General features: G+C 40.2%; 1 protein-coding gene across 25 annotated transcripts in view; it reads left to right on the top strand.

Moving 5' to 3' along the window:
- Positions 1 to 25,937, top strand: part of ST7L (suppression of tumorigenicity 7 like) — a 129,468-nt gene that overhangs the window by 64,309 nt on the left and 39,222 nt on the right. For 13 of the 25 annotated variants that reach the window (XR_622029.5, XM_078332762.1, XM_078332761.1 and 10 more), the window contains one exon: positions 7,871 to 8,009. Coding sequence is in view for 19 of the 25 variants with exons in the window: in XM_078332762.1 (XP_078188888.1) it covers positions 7,871 to 8,009 (139 nt within the window). In the remaining 6 variants the exon portion in view is untranslated. Of the gene's footprint in view, positions 1 to 7,870; positions 8,140 to 9,367; positions 9,448 to 21,965; positions 22,378 to 25,937 lie in introns of those variants that run through there. The other 12 variants (XR_622028.5, XR_013520337.1, XM_078332768.1 and 9 more) reach the window with 4 other exon arrangements.

Genomic DNA, 25,937 nt, shown 5'->3' with positions numbered 1-25,937 from the left:
AAAATAAATAAGAGGCTTTCATATTGACAAGGAAGAAGTAAAACTCTCTTCATTCACAGATGGCATGATCTTCTATGTAGGAAATCCTGAGAAATCCATAACATACTCTTAGAACTAATAAATGAATTCAACAGGGTTGTAGAATAAGATTAATATACTAAAATTAATTGTATGTCTATGTTCTAGCAATGAACAATCTGAAAATGGAATTTGGAAAACAATACCAATCATAGTATCAACAAAAAGAAAAACTACTTAGAAATAAATTTAACAAAAGAAATATAAGATGTGTACACTAAAAACTGTAAAATATTGCTGAGAGAAATTAAAAACTAAATGGAGAGACACTTGATGGATTAGAAGACCCAATTTTTAAATTTATATATTTATTTATTTATTTATTTATCTGAGACCTAGTCTCACTCTTGCCCAGACTGCAGTGCAGTGGCACAATTGCAGCTCACTGCAACTTGCACCTCTTGGGTTCAGGCAATTCTTGTGCCTCAGCCTCCCGAGTAGCTGGAATTACAGGTGTGTGTCACCAAGCCCAGCCAATTTTTGTATTTTTGGTAGAGACAGGGTTTTGCTATCTTGTCCAGCTAGTCACACACTCCTGGGCTCAAGCAATCTTGAGCCTGCCTCAACCTCCCAAAGTGCTGCGCCTACAGGCATGAGCCATGGTGCCTGGCCCCAATATTATTTAGATGACAGTTCTCTCCAAGTTTATCTATACAGTCAATACAATCCATATCAAAATCCCAGGAGGGATTTTGCAAAAAAAAAAGTAACAAGCTTATTCTAAAATGTAAATGGAAAGGCAAAGGACCCAGCCAATCTTTATGAAGAAGAACGATATGAACAAGAGCAGTCAAAGAACTAGAAGGAGAACCAGAAATATGTAGGATTATGATTGCTGGTAGTGTTTCAGTCTAGTTCCTGCTTTTAGGAAGCCAGACTTCTCAAAAGAATGGTCTACACTTTGTGCCTTATCATCTGTTCTTTTTTTCTGTAAACTAGTAAATTTCTGTTTTAACTTCTCTTTTTATGATTTAGCTGAGAAGCAATCATACCAAAGGTTATAAACATTAGGACCATGTTTTCTTATATGATATAAGCCTGTGCTACAGTTTTTACAATACTGAGCCATTAGAACTTAAGTCTAGGAAGGAGAGTTGCAGGTTTACAGCCATCTAACTTAATTTGTTGAAAAGTTTAAATGGATAAATGAAAATTTAGTAGGAGAGAATATGGCAAATTGAGTATGCTGGTGTTTTTCTTTTAGTGTTTTTTAATTTTCCTTTATCTGCTAAGTGATCTCTTCCTTCTCTGAATTCTTTTTTCTTTTTTTTTGAGACAGAGTTTTGTTCTTGTCACCCAGGCTGGAGTGCAGTGGCGCTTGCCTCGCTGCAGCCTCCGCCTACTGGGTTCAAGCAATTCTCCTGCCTCAGCCTCCAGAGTAGCGGGGACTACAGGTTCGTGCCACCATGCCTGGCTAACTTTTGTATTTTTAGTAGAGACGGGGTTTCACCATGTTGGCCAGGATGCTCTCAGTCTCCTGACCTTGTGATCTGCCCACCTTGGCCTTCCAAAGGGCGGAGATTACAGGCATGAGCCACCATGCCTGGCTTTTTTTGTTTTTTTAATACCCTTCTCTGATTTCTCAAAGTGTTTTGTATATTTGTTTACTTCTTAATCTCCCCTTTTAGATTGTAAACTCCTTGAAGGTCAGGATTCTCTTTATTGTTCCTGGATGGAGTTTCTGCTCTTGTTGCCCAAGCTGGAGTGCAATCTCGGCTAATGGAACTTCCACCTTACGGGTTCAAGCAATTCTTCTGCCTCAACCTCCTGAGTAGCTGGGATTACAGGCACCCACCACCATGCCTGGCTAAATTTTTTGTATTTTTAGTGGAGATGGGGTTTCACCATTTTGGCCAGGCTGGTCTCAAACTGCTGGCCTCAAGTGATCCACCGCCTTGGCTTTCCAAAGTGCTGGTATTACAGGCGTGAGCCACTGCACCTGGCCATTGTTCCTGTATCTCTTATAGTGGTTACCATAAAAATTGGTATTCAATATATATTGGTTAAATTAATCAAATTTATTAATTTATTCTTATAAACATGGCTGGCACATTGTAAGTACTTAACTAAAGTGCCAGATATTAATACCTTTTTTCTGTCATCCTGTTCTGAACTCCTAAAGTGCTAACAAAGTTGATAAAAAGATGATGGATGGTTGGGTGCGGTGGCTCACGCCTCTAATCCCAGCACTTTGGGAGGCTGAGGCGGGTGGATTACCTGAGGTCAGGAGTTCGAAACCAGCCAAGTCAACATGGTGAAACCCTGTTTCTACTAAAAATACAAAAATTAGCCAGGTGTGGTGACATACGCCTGTAATCCCAACTACTCAGGAGGCTGAGGCAGGAGAATTGCTTGAGCCCAGGAGATGTAGGTTGCAGTGAGCAAAAATTGTGCCACTACACTCCAGCCTGGCCAACACCGTGTCTCTTAAAAAAAAAAAAAAAAAAAGAAGCCTGGCACAGTGGCTCACACCTGTAATCCCAGCACTTTGGGAGGCTGAGGTGGGCTGATCACCTGAGGTCAGGAGACCAAGACCAGCCTAGGCAACATGGTGAAACCCTATCTCTACTAAAAAATAAGAAATTAGCTAGGCGTGGTGGCTCATGCCTGTGATCCCAGCTACTCAGGAGGCTGAGGCAGGAGAATCCCTTGAACCTGGTAGGCAGAGGTTGCAGTTAGCTGAGATCATGCCATTGCACTCTAGCTTGGGCAACAAGAGCAAAACTCTGTCTCAAAAAAAAAAAAAGATGATGGACAGTTCAGGCTTGGTAGCTGACACTTGTAATCTTGTAATCCCAGCACTTTGGGAGGCTGAGGGAGGCAGATCACCTGAGGTCAGGAATCTGAGACCAGCCTGGCCAACATGGCGAAACCCCATCTCTACTAAAAATAAAAAAATTAGCTGGGTGTGGTGACACGCCCCTGTAATCCCAGCTACCAGGGAGGCTGAGGCAGGAGAATTGATTGAACCTGGGAGGCGGAAGTTGCAGTGAGCCAAGATCTGGCCACTGCATTCCAGCCTGGGCGACAGAGCAAGTCTGTTTCAAAAAAAAAAAAGAGAGAGAAAGCTCTCGAAGGGAGGGCCTGGCTCTCTAGGAGGTCAAGAATGATTCTCAGTTCTCTGACTTGGATGAATTGGAGAATGGTCAATCTATCCTTTAGCAGTAGGAGCTGGTTTGGGAATAGGGGTTGGAGAAATAAATAAGTTGAAGCCTTGACTGTGTTGCCTGTGTAACATCTCGTCCATATGTACATGCATACCTGTATATGTGTATATATATGTACGTATATAGAGATTATATGCTTAAATATTTTCTTGTATAATCTACTTCACTCATATACATAGAAGTCTATATTTTACATCTCTAATGTATGATATATTTGTAGATTATGTATATATAATGTATATTATAAATTAAAATATTTATAATGAGTAAATGTTATAAGCATACTTTGGGTATAAATAATAGGGAGCAACTTCAAACTAGCTTAAACATAAATGGGAATTTGTTGGAAGAACACTGGGTTATCAGAGAATTCAAAAGTAACAATTATATTTGGACTTTATAAGGGACTAGAACTGGGGACTAGAAAGCCATTAGGATTTCCAGGAATCACTTATTTCTATATCTCTGTCCCTGGCTGCTTTTTTTGGTCTTTCCTCTTCTCACTTTCTTTTCCTCTCTCCCCAGCCCCATTTTCTCTTTCTGTGATCTGTCATTTCTGTTTCTCTCAGTGTATCCGCTTTATTCTTATATCTATCTCTTTACAGTTTGGCTTTCCGTTCATAGACAACATGTGGCCAAATTTGAGGCCCCTACAGCCCTCTGTTTACATGTCAGTTCAGGCAAACAATACAGAATGATTAATATCTCAATCGCACTTTTTCTTTTCTTCTTCTTCTTCTTTTTTTGAGACAAGATTTTACTCTGTCATGCAGGCTGAAATGCAGTGGTGTGATTATGGCTCACTGTAGCCTCACCTTCTAAGTCTCAAAAGATCCTCCCACCTCAGCCTCCTGAGTAGCTGGGACCACAGGCACGTGCCACCATGCCTGGCTAATTTTTGTATTTTTCTTAGAGATGAGATTTCACCATGTTGGCCAGGCTGGTTTTGAACTCCCGAGTACAAGTAATCTGCCTGTCTCAACAAGTGTTGGGATTACAAGCATGAGCCACTGCCCCCAGACTTAATCATACTTCTAAAACTTCTGGGAGAGAGAATCAGATTTATTCAGGTGTTTATTCCTTGTCCAGTCAGCTGTGGCCTAAGGACAGGATTAGGTTGTGTAAATAAAATTGCCAGTGGTCTTGATATCTCTTTCTCTGTACATCTCACAAAACAGACTTGGGAGTCATCATTTTCTAGATAGCAAAAGAAGTCCTAGGCATAAATCACTAAGGAAAACTGTACAGAGTGAGAACTGAACTGAAGGTGGAACCATGGATGCACAAAAATATCTAAGGAATGAGTGGCAGAAAGGGAGGCGAAGATTCAGTGAAGAGGTAGTCAGAGAGACAGGACAAGAACTAGAACTAGATATCCTAGAACTAAAAGGAAGAAGAAATTTCTAAGTGGGAGGAATATCCGAGGTAATAGGTAAGGTAAACACTAAGAAGAATCCATTGACTTTAGCAATTAAGGTGTCATTAATGAGAGAAATTTTATTTTCCTTCCTAAAATCGTGGTGGTGGTAGTTGTTCTTGTTGTCTTTCCATTTGAACAAGAACAAGTATATTTAAGGCAAAAGAATGGACCTTAATTATGGAACATCAATATGCAAGAATGTATTATATTAAGAAAATACATTTAGCCTAAAATAATGCCCTCCTTTATAAATTATTACACAGGTTATTTAATATAAGGCCAATTTTACATAGTAATATGAAGAAAACCAGAGTTATTATCATGTTATCAAAGTCATAAGCTATAAGACCAAACTGCTTTTTGGCAAGCCTTTATTAATTCCAATTCCATATAGGGTGTAAACTCCAAAGGTAGGAGAGGGGGAGTATGCTGGGGGGTTTGTTTGATTATATGTTATGTTCTAAGAATATTTTTTCTGTCTCTGACTGTGGTAGAATGAACAAAATGTTAATAATATGGAGTTTTAATACCCATGAGTACTTAATATTTTTTGTGTTTAATTTTCCTTCAACCTTGATATGACTTACCACATTCTGGAATTTGCTTATGGACCTCATAAGTTCAGAGTTGAACTATTGCCCTAGTTCACATAGCTATTTAGTCATCTTTTATGCCTCCTGATAAATTTTTCTCTATAAGCCAGTGATGAAATTTAAACTTTCATTCCAAGGGAGTGTTTCTGTGCTAGTCAGTCATCCATTATTTTGATGTATTAGCCAAACATTGACTGACAAATGAATCTACAGAAAGCAATCCAAGAAGAAATAATTAGGTCTCTCCTACAGTAGAAAAATCTCCTATTTTAGGAAATTTCCTTACTAAAGCTATGTAGTTTTCTACTTTGTAAAGTGAGACTACTACTACTATCAGTTAGGGTTATTGAAAAGAATTAAATGAGCTAATATAAATTAAAGTTATTTATAAAACATAAAGTACTATATAGGTTAGTTAATATCACTAACTTTGCTGTCTTCTATTTCCCATCTTCTTGAATACCAGGGTTTGTTTCTCTTGATTTGAAGTTAGGAAGAAGTAGTTGGCCTCTCACGGCTGAGGGACAGGGCAAAGGGGACTGCTGACTGGTTCTTTGGGTGCTGAAAGTACAATGTTCTGTATGGTTTCTAATGTTTCTAACTTTTCAAAATTCAGTTTAGATGTGCTTTTACTTTAAACATGGCTCAAGTTTCTGGAAATTTTCTAGATTTTTAATGAGTTTATGTTTGGGTATATACTTTCTGAATATAGTATAATAAAAATAAAAATATAGTTGTTGAAGGAAGCTTAGATGTAATCTCTGTGAATCATTATGTTTTAAAAGTGAAATTTATAGCTGACCTTGGTTCAGCACAAAATTAGTCATCCCTTACTAATGCAGGATATTACGTCAGGAATTCCTGGGTTAGCATCCAGCCCTAATCAGAGAACTTCCCGGCCTAATGAAGTCCCAGAACAGCTCTGAGTTTAGCAGACATTTATTGAGCACCTACTGCATGTTAGGTACTCTAATAGGCTCAGCTCAGTATTGTTATTGAAGTATTTTCAAATTTCAAATAAAATAGAAATACTTGAGTATAATGGATAATAAAATATCCAATCACTAGAAAAATAATAACTGAGTACATGTGTAAATATAGTAATATAAGAAAATTTATTGTCAGAATCCTAGGCCTTTGATTTTCTAGTTTAGTTTTTTTGTTTTTGTTTTTTTGGGATGGAGTCTTGCTCTGTCGGCAGGATAGAGTACAGTGGTATGATCTTGGCTCACTGTAACCTCCACCACTTGGGTTCTTGCAATCTTCCTGCCTCGGCCATGCAAGCAACTGTGACTACAGGTGTGCATCACCATGCTTGGCTAATCTTTCTATTTTTAGTAGAGACAGAGTTTCACTGTGTTGGCCAAGCTGGTCTCAAACTCCTGACCTCAAGTGATTCACCCACCTAAGCCTCCCAAAGTGCAGGAATTACAGACATGAGCCACACCATGTCTGGCCTACCTACTTTAGTTTTTACAGTGCTTAATGAAATGCCACATATAGAAAAACATTAATAACTAGGTAAAATTATTAATTATGGTTCTAGGAAATCTCCAACGACCTGTCTGCCTCTTTCTACTAGTCTTTGAGCTCCCAAAGAACAAGAATTAATAACAACTCAATGTCAGGCGCAGTGGCTCACACCTGTAATCCCAGCACTTTGGGAGCCCAGGCAGACAGATCTCTTGAGGCCAGGAGTTCAAGACTAGCCTGGCCAACATGGCATAACCCATCTCTACTAAAAATACAAAAAATTAGCTGGGTGTGGTGGCCTGTGCCTATAATCTCAGCTACTTGGAAGACTAAAGCACGACAATCACTTGAACCTGGGGGCAGAGGTTTCCGTGAGCCAAGATTACATCACTGCATTCCAGCCCGGGCAAGAGAGTGAGACTCTGTCTCAAAAAAAAAAAAAACAAAAAAAACCCAGCAACTCAAATTTATGTATTTAGAGAAGCTCTTCACCCAGGCTGGAGTGCAGTGGCATGATCATAGCTTACTGCAGCCTCAAACTCCTGGGTTCAAGCTATCTTCCCATCCAGCCTCCTGAGTAGCTGGGACTACGTATAGGCACACACCACCATGTCGGGCTAACTTTTTAAAAAAGAGATGGGGGTCTCAATGTTTTGCTTAGGCTGGTCTCAAATGCCTGGCTTTAAGCCATCCTCCTGCTTTGGCCTCCCAAAGTGCTGGGATTACAGGCGTGAGCCACCACCCGTAGCTACAACTCACATTTATTAAGCACTTAAAATGTTCATCATTACAACCCTCTATAGCAACTTCTAGAGGGTTTAGCAACTTATTGAAGATCACATAGCTAATAAGTAACAAGTTTTTTTTCAGAATCACCTCAGCAAGACTTTGTAATCAATGCCCTTTCCCATGAAGCCATCCTGTTCCCACACCCAGCACAGTTGTCTGGCTATTTAGATACGCTGTTGATGTTGGGATAAATAATGGATGACCATCTTCTACCTTGTTTAGCCAGAGACTTTTCTTTCAAACATTTTTTTACTTTTTAGTTTTTAAAAAAGGATTTCATTTGAAAAGATTAAGACTTGTTTACATGTTATTCGGAAATAAAATTGATTCTTACCAATTCTCCATTGCAGCTTTTCATCATGTTTCTGTTTACCCAAAGAAGGAGCTTCCTTTGTTCATCCATTTCACAGCGGGATTTTGCTCTTCTACAGCGGTGATAGCCGTTCTCACACACCAGCTTCCTGAAATCATGGGCATTTTGTTAAAGCTGTAAGTATGATCTCAAGGACTTGTGTAGATTATTTGTAAAACACACAAGAAACCATCTCTGATCTGCCTGTGCTAACCCAGCTGAGCAGTGGAAGATATTTGTTGTGAATTAAAGGAATTGATTTGTAAAGTTGCTGCCATAACTGTGTCAAACATAAATTTTCAGTGATTTGAGCTACTTCTGCTGCTTAAAAGTTTAAAGAATACAATATAAGATTATAACAATATGACATTATAAAGTTTGCTCTTATAGATCACTTATGGTGATAAACAGCATGTGTTACTATCTTTGGTATTTTTTTAAATTCCCTGTTTTGTAAACAAACCCTTCGATGTTTTTCATTTAAACGCAATCATTAGTTCTCAGGATTTGCTGAACTTTAAAGTCAAGAGCACAACAAGGATGGATAATAAGTACCTAAGGCAGGGGAAGGATGAGACATTTGTCCCTAGGTACAGAATGTGCCTATGTCTCAAAGGTTCTCCAAGTTATTGTGTCTGCTTGTTCTTACTGACCTTCCCCAGACATGGATTACAACCACGTATAGATCTTTATTTTCACTTTTACCCTTTAGTTTTGAACTGCTTCGCCATTTCCTGAATCAGTTAATACTTGAGGACTGACATTAGAGTGGGTATCCCATCACTATTTACTCTTTTTATTTATTTATTTATTTTGAGGTGGAGTTTCGCTCTTGTTACCCAGGCTGGAGTGCAATGGCGCAACCTCGGCTCACCGCAACCTCCGCCTCCTGGGTTCAGGCAATTCTCCTGCCTCAGCCTCCTGAGTAGCTGGGATTACAGGCATGCGCCACCATGCCCAGCTAAATTTTTGTATTTTTAGTAGAGACGGGGTTTCACCATGTTGACCAGGATGGTCTCGATCTCTTGACCTCGTGATCCACCCGCCTCGGCCTCCCAAAGTGCTGGGATTACAGGCTTGAGCCACCGCGCCCGGCCGACTCTTTTTATTTTTGAGACAGGGTCTTGCTCTGTCACCCAGGCTAGAGTGCAGTGATGCGATCTCACTGCATCCTCCACCTCCTGGGTTCAACAGTCCTCCCACCTTAGCACCCTCCCCGAGTAGCTGAGACTATACGCACATGCCACCATGCACAGTTACTTTTTGTGTTTTTTTTTGTAGAGACAGGGTTTTGTCATGTTGCCCAAGCTGGTCTTGAACTCCTGGGCTCAAGTGAGCCTCCATGCCCAGTAACTATTTACTCTTTTGTATAAACTTACTAATTAATGTCACTGACTCAAAGTAAAATTAGCAAAGATAATTGCCTTTAAATCTCTAAAGTCTGTCTCAAAAAAATAAAATACATCTTTCTTGTACATCTTTGCATTTCTACCAGGTAATAAGAGTTAAAACCCAAAAAGAAAATGCTGATTAATATATTCCCCAAAATAAAAACACTGAGAACCATGGACAAACTAGTCCTTACTTGGTAATGTATTTTCTGTAATTTTCTCTATATGCCTCCATTCTAACTTGTTTCCTCAGAGTTTCTTTTTCGGCCTTAAGAATAGTTTATTTTGTGCCTTAAAGATTAGTTGGCTTTTTTCTGGCACCAGTGGTAAGAGCAGTGGTTTCCCTTTTTCCCTGAAGGTCAACCATATAATGTGTTAAGTTGCCACTGGCTGTAGGCCTAGGAGTCTGAGTCTGCACTTGATTCTGGGTCAAACTTCAAGAAGAATGACTTCCCACTGTTGTTCAGGGAGGATAGTTATTTGGTTTGGAAACTGACTATTCTATTTCTTTTTGGTGTAAAATGAACACTTAGTGATCATACTCATAACTGTTATTTGCAATAGTGCTAATAGTTGAGTGAGTGCATCTCAAACTGAAATGACCTTGCTATGTAATCTGGCATGGAATAAAAATGGACTAGAAAGAGAATTCCATCCATTTAATAGCGGGAAAGAAAAAGTGCAACTGTGTATGTGAGATCACAGGCAAGCAATGGGAGAGATGATTCTTGGATTTGTCTGCGGCAAGAGGAATGGGAAGAGAGTGAAAGAGAGCAAGGAGGGAGATCTAGAATCTGGAATAGATATATAGCAACTGTTAATAGTGTATTTCCATGGGGTACTAGCCACAATTAATGTTTATAGTTTCTGCCTTTAGCTAGGCTGTCACTAATGGCACCAGCAGAACCTTTTTATTTTTAAATTTTAAATTTTTTTAATACTTTAAGTTCTAGGGTACATGTGCAGATCGTGTAGGTTTGTTACGTAGGTGTACATGTGCCATGGTGGTGGTTTGCTGCATCCATCGCCCCGTCATCTACATTAGGTATTTCTCCTAATGCTATCCCTCCCCAATCCCCCCACCCCCTGCTATTCCTCCCCTAGCCCCCACCCCCCAGGCCCTGCTGTGTGATGTTCCCTTCCCTGTGTCCATGTGTTCTCATTGTTCAACACCCACTTATGAGTGAGAACATGCAGTGTTTGGTTTTCTGTTCTTGTGTCAGTTTGCCGAGAATGATGGTTTCCAGTTTCATCCATGTCTTTGCCAAGGACTTGAAGTCATCCTTCTTTACGTCTGCATAGTACTCCATGGTGTATATGTGCCACATTTTCTTTATCCAGTCTATCATTGATGGGCATTTGGGTTGATTCCAAATCTTTGCTATTGTGAACAGTGCTGCAATAAACATATGTGGCACTAGAAGAACCTTTATGATTACATAGCCTAAGTTCCTTAGCACTCCTCTAGCAGAGACTGAGGATGAATAATTACATATTTTAAAGTGGAAGCTTCTTTTTCAGGCCAACAGTTATTGATATACTTTGGATTTCCAAGGGCAGGTTCCATGTAAGAGTTAATGGGAAATGACTGTGATATGGGCAGTTTCCAGCTTTTTTTTTTTTTTTTTTGAGATATAGTCTTAACTCTGTCACCCAGGCTAGAGTGCAGTGGCGTCATCTTGGCTCACTGCAACCTCTGCCTCCTGGGTTCAAGTGATTCTCCTGCCTCAGCCTCCTGAGTAGCTAGGACTACAGGCACACACCATAACGCCTGCCTAATTTTTGTATTTATAGTAGAGATGGGGTTTTGCCATGTTAGGCTGATCTCAAACTCCTGACCCCAGGTGATAACTCACCTTGGCCTCCCAAAGTGCTGGGATTACAGGGGTGAGCCACTGTGCCCTGCCAGTTTCCAGCTTCTAAACACAATGTGTAAATGCCTTTATAGACAGATAAACAGCAAGGAAACTAGAGGCTTAAAATACATTTCTTCACTACTTATAGAGTGTGCTCTATGCAGATGCTTTAGGAGCATTACCATCAGGCAGGAGCTCATTAAAAATGCATAACCTCAGGCACCACTGCAGACCTTCTGAATCAGAATCTGCATTTTAATAAGATCCCCAGGTGATCTTACACACACACACACACACACACACACACACACATTTAAAGCTTCAGGAAACTTGCTGTACTCTAGCCCCAACATGAAGCATTTAGAACAGCAAGATAGTGCGGCCTTGTCAAGGAGGAGGCAGCATTGTTGAGTGGTTATGAAATAGACTCTGGGAGGCAGGCTGCTTTGCTTTAAATTCTAGCCTTGAAATATTGCTGTACAATCTCAGGTAAGTGACGTAATTTCTCTATCCTTAGTTGGAAAATGAGAATAATACTACCTCTGATGGGTTTTGGTGAGGGTTAAATGAGTTTGAAATACTGAAGTGTTAGGACTGCAGTAAAAAGTAGGTGAGTGTTAGCTGTCGTTGCTGCCTTCATTGTCAGCATCAACACGAAAATACAGCAGTAATGGGAAACCCTACCCCCATCTTGTTTAAAGGAGATATGTCCTAACAGGAAGCTCAAAATGCATTTTTTCCACAGACACTACAGTATAAATGGTGGTTGGGATCATTTTGAAAACACTATTAGTAGGCCAGGTGCGATGGCTCTCATGCCTGTAATCCCAGCAATTTGGGAGGCTGAGGCAGGTGGATCACTTGAGCTCAGGAGTTCATGACCAGCCTAGGGAACATGGTAAAACCCCATCTCTACCAAATATACAAAAAAATTAGCCAGGTGTGGTGATATATACCTGTGGTCCCAGCTACTCAGGAGGCTGGAATGGGAGGATTGCTTGAGCCTGGGAGGTGGAGGTTGCAGTGAGCCAAGATCTCACTATTGCACTCCAGCCTGGGCAACAGAGCAAGATCCTGTCTCAAAAATATATGTGTGTGTGTGTGTGTGTGTGTGTGTGTGTGTGTGTGTGTATTAGTACTCTGCCTCTGGTACATTATGTGTATGTGAAATATAGAAAGTGGAGAAATGTGGTGGCTCATGCCTGTAATCCTAGCACTTTGGGAGGCCGAGGCAGGCAGATCACTTGAGGTCAGGAGTTTGAGACCAGCCTGGCCAACATGGTGAAACCCCATCTCTATTAAAAATACAAGAATCAGCGGGGCATAGTGGCAGGTGCCTGTAATTGCAGCTACTGAGGAAGCTGAGGCAGGGGAATCACTTGAACCCAGGAGGTGGAGGTTTCAGTGAGCTCCACATGGCACCAATGCACTCCACCCTGGGTGACAGTGAGACTCTGTCTCAAAAAAGAAAAGAGAGTGGAGCAATGTTTCACGTTCTAGGTATTGATTAAACTACCTTGCAGAACAGAGCCTGTTGGTAAGTTGCAAACTGTCTGTGTTAGGATTTCCAGTTAACTCAGATATTTCATAGCCAAATAAAGTAGAAATTGGTGAAGAATCTTGTAGACATACTTGTTCTATTTCAGAAGACAGACTTTTAAAAAATTTCCTAAACGTCTTTGTTATCATTATCTTTTTCTCATCTGATATCTTTTTGTAAGAGCTCACATGCCAGAGCAAATTGAATTTGAATTTCTTAAAATGTATTTGTTACAAAAATTGCATTTTTGTGAGGCCAGGCACTGGGGACATTTTAAATAACTCTCACTGTACATCAGATTTAGAGAAATGAAAGGAAATGGACTAGACTGGCTAATGGTTTTAGTGCCTCTTCTTTTGCATGGTATCAGACTATGTGGACTAGACTTCATTTTAGCAAGTTAAGATTTTTTTCTCCTGGCTGAGATGAAAACCTAGTCTGACATTAGACATAGAGCAATGAAAAAGTGTTGCATAAATCCCTGGAGATGTGGAATGTGCTTATATCAGAGCTGATATTCTCTAAGGCCAGAATTCCTGAAAAAGGAAAAATTGCTTTTAAGTGGTAGGTCATTTTCTCACCTGCTTTGAAGCCTGCTGGATTAAATATGAGAGTTCAAAGTAAGGGTAGCCAGCAAACCAACTGAACTGGAATCTGATTCTGCTTATCTGAAAGGAGCTTCTTTATTTAAGAACAACACTGCCCTCTCTTTAGAGAACCAATCTTCTGCTCTGGCCCCTTTCATTTCTCTTTTGCAAGAAAAGTGTTCTTAGCAAGGCTTGGGAGGGTGTTATCACAACAGTAAAAAGACTTAAAGATGATCTTGGGGGTTTCACTAACTTATTGATAAACTCAGGCTTGTGGTATGTGACTTTAGTGTTTTGAATTCAGAAGTGTGTTTAAATATAAAAGTCTCTAGTTGGGGCTGGGTGCAGTGGTTCACGGTTGTAATCTCAGCACTTTGGGAGGCCAAGGCCGGCAGATCACTTGAGTTCAGGAGTTTGAGACTAGCCTGGCCACCATGGTGAAACCCCGTCTCTAATAAAAATACCAAAAAATTAGCCATGTTTGGTGGTGCTTGCCTATAATCCCAGCTACTTTAGAGGCTAAGGCAAGAGAATAGCTTGAACCCGGGAAGCAGAGGTTGCAGTGAGCCGAGATCGTCCCACTGCACTCCAGCCTGAATGACAGAACAAGATTCCATCTCAAAAAAAAAGTTCCTACTTGGGTTTTAACTAAACAGGGTAGTCTTTGCAATTCTGGCAGAGAAGGGTATTACAGGTAAAGAGAGGAATCAGAGATTCCCAAATAAATTGTCCATTTTAGTATAGCAAAACTTTGTTGAAGTTTATTTTACTGAACACATATTGTAGCTGTGCTGGAGTGGGAATGGGCTTTGTTACCACATACTTCTTCTAATCTTTATGTGGGAAAATGTGGTTGGACATGCCAATGATGAATTTCTGAACAACTCATAATTGGCTGGCTCCACTGTAACTAGGGCCTTAAAATCTGCTTGATTAATTCTTTAAGGACTACATTAGCCAAGTTGCATGATTTCCAAAGATATAGAAGGTCAGATGTTACACTAACAAAGAACCTCTCTACAGAATGTCTCACTGGGGTTTCTTCAGCCCCTTCCCAATAATAATTAAAATTTTTCTTCCCAAATTACATTTTTAAAATAATAAGCAGATATAAATGCCAAGTGTCTTTCACTGAAAACTGAACAAAACTTTTGGGAAGATTTGTCCACTATTCTTACTATTTTTTTCAGGGAAAAGGTTGATCTTCAGAACTGAGGGAGTTGATAAACAATTATAAATATATACTAATGTACACCAATTGAAGAATATGTGATTGTTTTTAAAGGTTCTTAGTTTTCCATTATTGTTACCTGTGACATGATAGTTGTATACTTCTTTATTAAATACCTAGGGTCACATTCAGAAAGTAAATTAACAATTAAAATAAATTTCTTCTCTTTGTTTGAAAATGGATTACTTTCAAAGCTATGAGATTTTTTTAGTTCATAAGAACTGAGGTAGTTTTAAAACGTTTTGAGACATAACTAAACTTACATTTCTGTAAAATATTCTAAGGCCAGGCACGGTGGCTCAACCCTGTCATCCCAGCACTTTGGGAGGCCGAGGCAGGTGGATCACGAGGTCAAGAGATCGAGACCATCCTGGTCAACATGGTGAAACCCCGTCTGTACTAAAAAAAAATATAAAAAATTAGCTGGGCATGGTGGCGCGTGCCTGTAATCCCAGCTACTCAGGAGGCTGAGGCAGGAGAATTGCCTGAACCCAGGAGGCAGAGGTTGTGGTGAGCCGAGATCTCGCCATTGCACTCCAGCCTGGGTAACAAGAGCGAAACTTCGTCTCAAAAAAAAAAAAAAAAAAATTCTGTAGCCATGCTATTTCCACAGTTATAAACCTGAGTTGTTTGCCAGAAAGAATACAGATAATAAAATAAGCCTATGTGTGACAGGTCAAAATTTTTAAATGTTTACATGTTTGTTCCACTGTTGATGCCTCTAAAGTCTTTATTTGGGCAGTTGCTCATGTTCAGTTTTAATTTTCTTTACTAACTGAGACTTTGAATGAAGAGAAAAGCTGTTCTCTACTTCTTAGAAGGGTATTTCTCATGTTTCATCCTTAGTTTTCTCCTTCAAAAAGAACCAACTAAGAAATGTGAAATTGCTGGTATTATTAATCTAGATTTTCTAAGCACTGAACTCTTCTAAGGGGGAAAGAAAATAATAAAAGTTAGGACAGTGTACTTTTTTTTTTTTTTTTCGAGATAGGATCTCACGCTCTCACCCAGGCGGGAGTGCAATGGTGCTACTTCAGCTCACTGCAACCTCCACTTCCCGGGCTCAAGTGATCCTCCCACCTCAGTCTCCCAGGAGGCTGGGACTACAGGTGTATGCCTCCATGCCAGACCAATTTTTAAAAATTTTTTATAGAGATGGGGTCTCACTTTGCTGTCCGGGTCTCCAACTCCTGAGCTCAAGCAATCTGCCCACCTCAGCCTACCAAAATGCTGTGATTAATAGGCTTGAGCCACCATGCCCAGCCATGTCAATATACTTTCTATTATTATGATTATTATTTTTGAGACAGAGTCTGCCTCTGTTGCCCAGAATGGAGTGCAGTGGCATAATCTGGGCTTAGTGCAATCCCCGCCTTCCCAGCTCAAACCATCTGCCCACCTCAGCCTCTCAAGTAGTTGGGACTACAGGCATGCACCATCATGCCTGGCTAATTTGTGTATTTTTGGTAGAGACAGGGTTTCACCATGTTGCCCAGGCTAGTCTCGAACTCCTGAACTCAAGCAATCCACCCGCCTTGGCCTCCCAAAGTGCTGGGATTACAAGCGTGAGCCACTGTGTCCAGCCAACAATGTACTTTTTAATGCATGTGTATATCCTTTCCTCAGGGTTTAATTCCATTTTAAAGTTTGTAGAAAGCATCCTTTTTTCCTGTTAACATGTGCCTGTCAAGTATGAAGTTCACAGAATTTATTTCACATATGTTTAATCATCTTTTTCCCCCTCAAAGTGAAAATTTCATTGCTAAAGTTTAGGGCATCATGTCACTAACTGCTACTGATATATTTATTGCTTAATCATTAGCACTTGGGATATATGGAGTGCTTAGCAGTTTTTAGAAGAGCTATGCTTACATATTGATGTAAATCACTTATTCCAAACCCATTCTTTTAGTGATACTGTAATTCACAATAGGAAACACTGATATTTATTTTAGAAAACATCTCTATCTTGCAGACCCAGCATAGTCCTCTAAGTTGGGAGAATCATGGTGTACAGAAGAAAATTATAATATTGAGGAATAGTTTTTAGCTTTTTTTTTTTTTGGTGGAGTTTGGCTTCTTTCCCCTACCAATCAAATTGCTAATGCTCAAAAGAACTAAATTAGTAAGACTACGTAATATAGTACAATTCTAAACCAAGAGTAACTATCTGTTGACCCCGTGATCCACCTGCCTCGGCCTCCCAAAGTGCTGGGATTGCAGGCTTGAGCCACCGCGCCCGGCCCTTATCTTAAATAAATAGGTACATATATACATATCTAAATCAATTACTTAAAAATAACGCCGCCGGGCACGGTGGCTCATGCCTGTAATCCTAGCACTTTGGGAGGCTGAGGCAGGCGGATCACGAGGTCAAGAGATCAAGACCATCCTGGCCAACACGGTGAAACCCCGTCTCTACTAAAAATACAAAAATTAGCTGGGCATGGTGGCACATGCCTGTAGTCCCAGCTACTCGGGAGGCTGAGGCAGGAGAATCGCTTGAACCCAGGAAGCAGAGGTTGCAGTGAGTTGAGATCATGCCACTGCACTCCAGCTTGACGACAGAGCAAGACTCTCTGAAAAAGAAGAAAAGAACAGACATTTGCTTTTCTGTCTTTTGTACTGGTTCATTCCAATGTCATTCCTCTTCTTGCTAGTTAGCTACTTAAGAAAGAATGCTGTTTGGTCATTTATACTACATGCTCACGTTACTGCATAAAGGACTCCAGCCTCTATAAGTGCTTAAAATGTACAGTAATACTAAAGAAAATACTAAAGTAAGCCCTGGTTTGTAATGATTCAGAGGGAATTTGACTCTCAAGTTACCTTTTTAAAGTTTTAATATGAAGTGTAAATGTATACCTTATGTTTCAATCAGTCTTATTTCAAAATCGAAGGGCAAGTTTGTAAAGGACTATAGGGTGAAGTTAAACTGAACATAATCAACTTTTGGTCTAAAATATAACCTATAAGTTTTTTTCCTAAACTAGGAATTTTAGGTAGCAGAGGTACTTCTAGTAATTGTATCAATAGGTAGGAAACTTGGGTGTATTCCTTAATGTTCATGAGGCCTCCATAAAATATTGGATTTTCATTGGGTTTTCGATCTGAGTTTGAGGAAATCAGAAAATTATTTTTGTTGTGTAGTAACATTAAGATTGTCTTAGGTCCATCTTGCCAGTAGCCAGATTCAAGGAGAGAAATTATTTGGGATTCAATAATAGGTAACAAAATTAAGATTAGGATATTCAGAGAATGCAAATCACATAATCACCTTCTGACCTCACCCTGTAATTTCAAGCATTCTGGAAATAAAAATGTGTACGTACTGTTCAAGAAAAGGGCTTGAACAGAAAAGGGCTATGTTTCCTTTAAACACCCTTGCAGATGACCAATGTGACATATAAAGATGCAGCTTAGGGGACAATTGGAGAAGGGAGCACATTCTCACACTCTTTTTTTAGGAACATGCCAGCTCTTTTCTTCATTTATTCAATACGCTGGAGTCCCAGTTTCTTTCTGAAGCCAGAATTCATGCTTTTACTCCCAGGTAGCAGCAGCTTTACAATTAAATTTTAATCCAACAATGTTGTTAGACTCCTATCAAGAGTACAGCCACAGCTGTTCTTGGCAGGCAAATACATTGCTGGTTTTCCTTTAGTCACAGTGAGGTGGAAGAATGTTCTCTGGCTAGGGTGTGGACGAAGACACTTTACTAATCTTATGCATAATTCATCCTTGGTTGCTGGGGCACTCAAAGTTGAAACTTTGCCCTCTGACAAAATTCAGCTGGATGTTTTTTACTTATTAGACTCTGATCCCTTTAGGGGTTTAGCCCTTATTGGAAGCCCAGGGATTGTAATTCAGCTAAGCCCTAGCTATGAAGACTTTTCTTACTAATGTGCTCTTGGTGAATTTTAGCTATTGTAATACCACCTTTAAAAAAACAAAACACAAACTGCAGTGGAACATGCAGTTCAGAGAGTCCTAGATACCTGAAAAGAGTCTTCCTTGAATGCTGGCTTATTGAATGGAAGGACTCCAATAGAGCCTGTTTTGATTTGTTTTCAAAGTTTAGATTTTTAAAGAGACTCAGCATTTTTAAACATGGTTTTAATTGTTCTATAACATGCTAAACTATAGTAATGATTGTTCTGTAACATACAACAGGTCTTTGCATTTCAAATTCATTGGGTACCTATGAAGTATAAAATATAATCCCTGTTCATAAGTAACTCATTGTCTAGTGGTAGGGGGTTTGAGATGGGCATGAAGATGTACTAGTATAAGGTAGAAGCTATTGCCACAATAGATTAGTTCATCCTTGAATATTCACTTATGTCACTGGAAGTGACTGACTGGTGTGCTGGTTTCATATGCCTCCCATAAGATATAGTGACCTAAAAAAGTCCATCTCCACTAATAGAGTATGCTTCCTTTCAGAAGAATTTATTTGGTTAGGTCAAGCAAGAACATAGAGAATGAGACATCTTTATTCTTTTTCAAAAATGCAGCATGCAGCAGGGAGTACTTTCATCTTTATACCCAGCAGCTGAAGTTCATCTTTTTGTAAGCAGTGATATTTATTATAATATTTATATGAATAGAATTTATCAAAAAATGGAGAGCTCTACAATTCAAAATTTAAGCAAGAAATGTCTCACCTCAGATTCACAGAGTAACTGCCATAAGACAAAGGTTTCTACACTCGTACATTTTATATTCCTCTTTTATATTCTCTCATTCCTAATAATGGCAGATTAATAAGGACTAATGGCCATCCTGGTTTTCAATATGAAATGGTGTGATTTCATGTGAAGCAGAATGGAATAGTAAGAGTTAGGACCAAAATGACTTGGTTCTTTGGGCATGTGTAAGAATAGGAAAGAGCTACCCAGAATTTTCCAGAGCTTACTTGATAATGTCAGAGCTGCAGCTGGCAGTCACTGATTCTGAAAATAAAAAACTAAATAAAAGGATATTGGGATAAGGCACTAAAATAAGGTTCCTTTTGCCCTTCCTTTGTAGCTGGGTTTTGCTGATCAATTCTGCATTTTTGACAATTCACCTCTTTACAGGGAGCACCACCAAGATGATTTTCTCTCTAAGTAACTGAAAAATATTTCTTATCTTTATTGAGCTGTCTCATTAAAGTAACATAGACTTGCTGGATCATTGGGGATATGACTTTGGGATATATGTTTTAAAATAGCAGCAGAATGTTGGGATTACAGGCATGAGCCACTGCAGCCGGCCTCTGGTGCAGTGGCTCACGCCTGTAATCCCAACACTTTGGGAGGCCGAGGTGGGTGGATCATCTGAGATCAGGAGTCTGAGACCAGCCTGGCCAACATGGTGAAACCCCATCTCTACTAAAAATACAAAAATTAGCCTGGCGTGGTCGTGGGTGCCTGCAATCCTAGCTACTTGGGAGGCTGAGACAGGAGAATCGCTTGAACCTGGGAGGTGAAGGTTGCAGTGAGCCAAGATCGTGCCACTGCACTCCAGCCCAAGTGACAGAGCAAGACTCCATCTCGAAAAACAAACAAAAAGGCAGACCCTGTCCTTGAGTTTATACAAATTAGGCATGTAATCAGTAAATATGGTAAAATGATGAAAGTATATGCAGTAGAAGAATAGACCCAAGGCTAAATTCTAAACTACTCATGTAAACATTATAGTAATACTAGAGAGTTGTAGAATATACTAACTTAACTCAGTGTTGCAGCAGCAGAAGGGAAGAAAAACTATTTGAACGTGACTTGGAGGCAGAAAACTGGGGATCTGGCTTTGGAATTTACTTTATTGGTGCCTGCTACTTCTCTAGCTTGTCATTCACTTCTTGGAGCTTGTCACACCTACTGGAATAAGCAGAAACTATTGTTCTTTGCTTAGGTTAACAAAATATACATCTCCAGATAGTAAGTTAGTTGCATGATGGCATCTTCTAATTCAGCGGTCTAATTTGTAGCATACTGGTAAGGAGGCACATTCATATTTCTGAGTGGTAGGGAGCCCACTTTCATCCATTCACATGCATTCCTGTTCAAACTAGCAACTATGTCGGCTAACATTAGGTTCCCAGAAAAAAAGATGTAAGTAAACTCCAGTTCCATTGAGCTCCTGTGAAGGTACCAGCTACTACATAGGACTTGGTTGAAGATAATGAGCATAGTTACCTTTTATTTATTTATTTATTTATTTATTTTTGAGCTTTTGTCTTTCAGATGGCATTGAGAATAACCATCTCTTTTTTTGGCCTCAAGTTCCATATTGAATTTTTTAAAATTGCATTTTGAGCAATAACATTTCCCTGGTTGCTTGACCAGTTATACAAGTTGAGACTTCTGTCTCTATGCCTATTTTATAATAGCTTCTCTGGGAGAACAGATGAAAAATAAGCCAGTTAGATATTTTATGAGTATTGAAATCCTTTCCATTCAGAAATGTAAATAAAATAACCAGCATGAGCAATCAGCTTATGTCAGATTCCATGGGTTTATGTTACATAGGGAAATTATAGTGCAACCTGAAACATGCTTCTTAATGGATTCATAGTGCTGTCACAGTTGAATGTAAACCCTTGAGCTTTTCTTTCTGAAGGGTTTCAGAAATCACCCTTTATAAACTACCTAGGGGAGGGAAGAGAACCAAGATGATACTAACAAATGCTGTCACTGTTCTGTGGCTGCCTCCCTTCCACCATCAAATTTTGCCAGTTAAGTAAAGCATAAACCTAGAATATGGCATACCTTTTGGCTTATTCAATATACACACACACACACACACACGCAGTCAGTGCTGCACTGGGTGAGACCCACAGTTCAATACTCTGAAAGTGGCACCAGGGAACTGCTTTGGAAGATAAAAACTGCTTTGTTTTTATCCTAAGAAGTTAGAGAAGTTTGGTTAAGAAGTCTGACAAAAGCCCCATAAGTAGCCATTTTTACCGTCAGCAAATGCAGGAAGCTAGACACCTAACTAGAGATCACGAGGTCAGAATTTGTCTCCTTCTTTGGCTGCTACTCCCGCACACAGTAGTAAACTAGAATAAAGCTCTTCATTTATTAGTGAGCTATTTTGCAGTCTCTAAAGTTCTTTTGCAGCTCTTCTATGCACTATGGCCTCAGATACGATAAATCTGCTAGCTGCAAAAATCCAATATACCAAGTAGGATATATGGGACCAATCAAGTTTGAAATTTGGGAGTGAGGAAAAGAAGCATGTATTTTCTATTTTAAATTATTTTCTTTTCACAGTCTAATTTCTTAAGGGTTTGGCTTGATTTATGCCAGGTTCTGGGCCTATAAGTCTACATTAATGCATCACAGTACTGGATAGGATATTTGATATCTCTTAGCCCAGAATCTCAAATGATAAGGAGCTGTAGTTAATGATAGGTGACACTTTGTTGAACTTTACAGGGTAGATCTTTTTAGTCCCTGTGTCTGTAACAAATAGACTCATCCTTGTGCTTTTCCATAGGTGCCCTGATGTTTACTGACATAAATCAAGATCCTGTGTGGCTCTATAAGGGATGCTGAACCATTTGACAGTCGAGATGCACACAGTCACCTCATATTATTTAAGCCCTGATCTCAGCATTCTAATTTCTCTGTATTCCCCAGTGTATATAATGTGTTCCTGCTTGAAATTCCTTATATATTGCTTGTACATTCCTGCTTCTAAGTTTCGGCACATAACAGTTCCTTCTATTTAGAATGCTTTCTTCCTATTGCTGTCAATCAGTTCATAAAACAGATAAAGCTCTCTTTTAAAAATCCAACTCAAAAGTCACCTCCCGTGGAATGCCATCTCTGATTAATCTCATTACCCTAATGCCTTTATTCTCAGGCTTCTGTTTCCTAGTCCATTAAACTGTTTCATTTCATTGTAATTGTTGCTTCTGTATATTGTCACTCAATAATTATTCTAGGAATGATCATCTTCCTCCATCCTCTTTTGTCTACTTATTACACACAAATATTTTGAAGGCCTATCATGACCTTTTCAGTTTCCCCAGAGTTCCAGTTCACCTTCCTTACTGTTTCCTTTTACTTCGTAGTTAAATTCCTAGAGAAGCAGGGCATGTGTTCAGGGGTTGGCCTCCACCTCAGCATGTGTATGGCAGCCTGCTGAATAGATCTCTACAACTGAGAAGGAGTTAACCCTCTAGCTTGACAGTCTCTGCATTCTACTTAAACACCTTCAAGAGTAGATGTGAGACCAGGAGTAGATCTAGAGATGGGAGTAGGTGAATTTCCACTGAAAGCCAGGTTAGCTTTTTCCTTCCTTTATACACAAGACCTATAAAACTGCTGTCATCAGCAGCTCACTCAACACTCTCCTGCTCTGCCTCTTTTCCAGGAGTCAGGGTTAGTTTAAGAAAAAGCCTCTTGCTAGAAGCCATGACCTTGTACTTTTATCCCCTCCATCTGGTGTGTGGCCTCATGGGGCTGTGCTGCTATGCAGGAGGTGAGCAATGGAATTCTTTAGATGATGACTTCTGAGCCCACATGCAGAGGCAGTTGGGGGTGGGAAGCAGGGAAACAGTGAGAGCCAAGATCGATGGACCAAAAAGTAAAGTCTGCTTTGGGAAAGTCCTGACTCTAGGTACACTGTTTTCATGAGGGGTTCTTCCCCTCGCTCAAGCAGGGACCCAGGTCAGGAAGCTGTAGCATCCCAGGTCTATCACTGATGAACATTGTGCAATTTTCTCTTCTGCCTTAACAGTTGGGGTGCAGGAGTGAGGTAGGTAGCCTGTGCTGTCGCTGACAGAAAACATTCCAGGATTGAACAGAAAAGAGGTCCCCTTGCACACATCATCTTTTTGGAGCTGCTTTTACTCACTGTCTTGTACCTAAACAGAGGTCCAAATTTTGAATGGGAGAACAAAGAGGGGTTGAGAGCAGCAAGTGTTTGATCAAGTGAAAAATCTGCTATCTGCCCCATCTCACAGGGGTTCCTCTGCAGGGTTGAGACCCCTTGCCTTGGTGTATACAAATTGCTTGCATCTGCTAGAGTTCCCAGGACCTTTACCAGGCCACAGGTAGGCATCTATCTGGCTTGGGATGTGAGTTTCTTAGGATACTTATTCCATGATCTTGCTTTCCTAGCCCAGGAGTTGACAGCATTTTTAGGAGTGAAATCTCAAAGGAAATTCTCATACATACTTTAAAAGCCCAAAGCTTTAATAATTTTCTGTCATGACTGCTTCTACTGTGTCTATACATTTAGCATAATTTTAAAAGGACTAGATAAAACAAAATTTTTAATGTTAATCTGAAGGGGGAAAAGAAGGAATAGAATTAGGAGCCAGAGTTGTTTAAACGTGGAATACTTTGTATAGTGATCACATGGTACCACTATACATGGTAATAGTGGCAGAAATGGCAAAAGGGCCATTGTTTGACGAGGTTCAGGAGGGCCTAGGCTGTTACTTTGTAAACTGTGCTCAGATATACTCTCCTGGCAGTCCTGGGACTCCTATAGGGCTTGAACATTTTATATCAATTTCCATTTTGAAGGTGTTGGGATTCTGGCACCCCCAACTCTGGGCATCCTCAGGCTTTGAGGAGAATACACAGGATTCGAAGTCAGAAGACCCAGGTTTGAGCTCTGACTGAGCCAGGCACAGTTCATGTGACCTTGGACAATCACCAAATGTTTCTGAACAGCATCTGTAAAATGACAGTAACTCCTACCTCACAGAGTTGTTGTGAGGATTACATATATGCTAAAGCATTTTGTGTATGAAAAAGCTTCTTACAAATAGTATTGTTATTCCTGAGGAAACCCCATCTTGGAAGCTGTCAAAAAAGACAACTGTAGATGGAACTGTCTTCCTTTTCTCTTTATTCAGCTTAGCCTTTCTGTTTGGCCAGGGCTGCTAACAGGGGCTAGTGGGGTTGAAATAAAGTCACCACATTTTGGTTCCTTTGGTCAAAGAGAAAGAACTCCAATATCCAGCTGCTCCATCCATAGACTCATAGAATGGAAGTGAGCAAAGGAAAATTTTAAGCCAGGATAGTTAAAGAGCCAATGAGAGAAGGCTTGCCTTGCATATGCAAATCCAGAATGACTAAAACATCTGAAGTAAATAAGGAATAGCCAACAAAGATGCTCAGAGATAATTTAAGCCATTAATGGGATGTGGGAAATGAGTTTATAAACTCTCTTTTCTATCCCTTTACCTTTGAGGTCAGGGAGAGGCATATTACTGACACCCCATTGGCCATTGCCCTATACCTGCCAATCACCCAAAGAAAATAATAGCTTCTGAGAAAGCTCAATTCAGTGTAGCAACTGTGATATATTTACCCTAATAAAGCCACCACTTGGTCTTTTCCAGTGCCTCTCTCTTATGGAGATCATCCCTGGAATCCAAAACTATCCTGTTTTCTAACCCAGTTAAGAGTTAAAAACAACCACAGGTCATGAGCAGTAGGCTTGGCAATTATACCTCATGCAGTCATAGGAGACTGCCCCATCATTCTCAGCATGTAGGGTGTACCTCTCACTATCTCTGGCATCAACCAGCCTTCCAAAGTGGTACAGTCTCAGCCACTCTGCTTTGGTGGTAATTCTTCACTGATTTCTCCTCTCCCTGTCCTTTCTGCATCCTTTCCCCGACCACCCACCAAAGGAGTTCTGGTCCCCAGATCAAACAGTTGCCTGCAGGTTGGTAATGTAACTTTGTAGATATTCCTTGGTTACAGCTAGACCCTATTGGTATGCTTTTTGAAATAATGGATCAAAATCTAATTGCTTTTTTTTAATTTGTTAGGGAGAGGAGGATGAGCAGAACTCCTATGCAGCCTGAGAGTTCTGTATGTGTCCATATATGTACACCGTGTGTGTGTGTGTGTGTGTGTAACCTTACGGTTGTGCTCAGGCTGACAGGGAGGGCAAAAAGTGAAAAGGAAGCATGTCTTTCTTGTTTTCCAACATTGCTTCAAAGATGCCCAACCCCCGTAGTAGCAAGCAGTTCCCAAGTGGAAGGTCGGGGCAGAGGCCTCCACCAAGGCCATCAATAACCAGGTATGAGCTACAGGTCTCTGTGTAATGTGAAGCTCTCTCGTATTTCATTTCTGCACCCAGGGGGCGGCTCTGCAGGATTGCTTACGGAGAGCTCTGTGTCTGGCACCTCTCTCCACAAGGCCCAGGCACCCAGGGTCCCACCGACCTGCCCAGGAATGCATCACATTGTTCTCTGGTGGTGTAATTTGGCTGCAGGAGCTAGGCTGAATGCCTCTCAGGGATGAGAAACATACTCTCCCATACTCTCCCTGGCATACTCCCTTCGCCCCAGCTAGCTTGAGCTTCTGCCCTATGACCACTGAGAGCATTTAAATAAAAGCCTCAGACTGAGGAAAAAAATCCTAATTATCTCTCTTCTATTAAGCCATGTAGAGAGACTCGTGTCCTGAGTGGGTCTGAGAATTTGGCAGAGACTTA

This window comes from Callithrix jacchus, chromosome 7 (assembly GCF_049354715.1).
Source record: "Callithrix jacchus isolate 240 chromosome 7, calJac240_pri, whole genome shotgun sequence".
NCBI lineage: Eukaryota > Metazoa > Chordata > Mammalia > Primates > Cebidae > Callithrix > Callithrix jacchus.
Note: the sequence above shows the minus strand (reverse complement) of the source record. Positions and strands in the feature narration are given on the sequence as shown.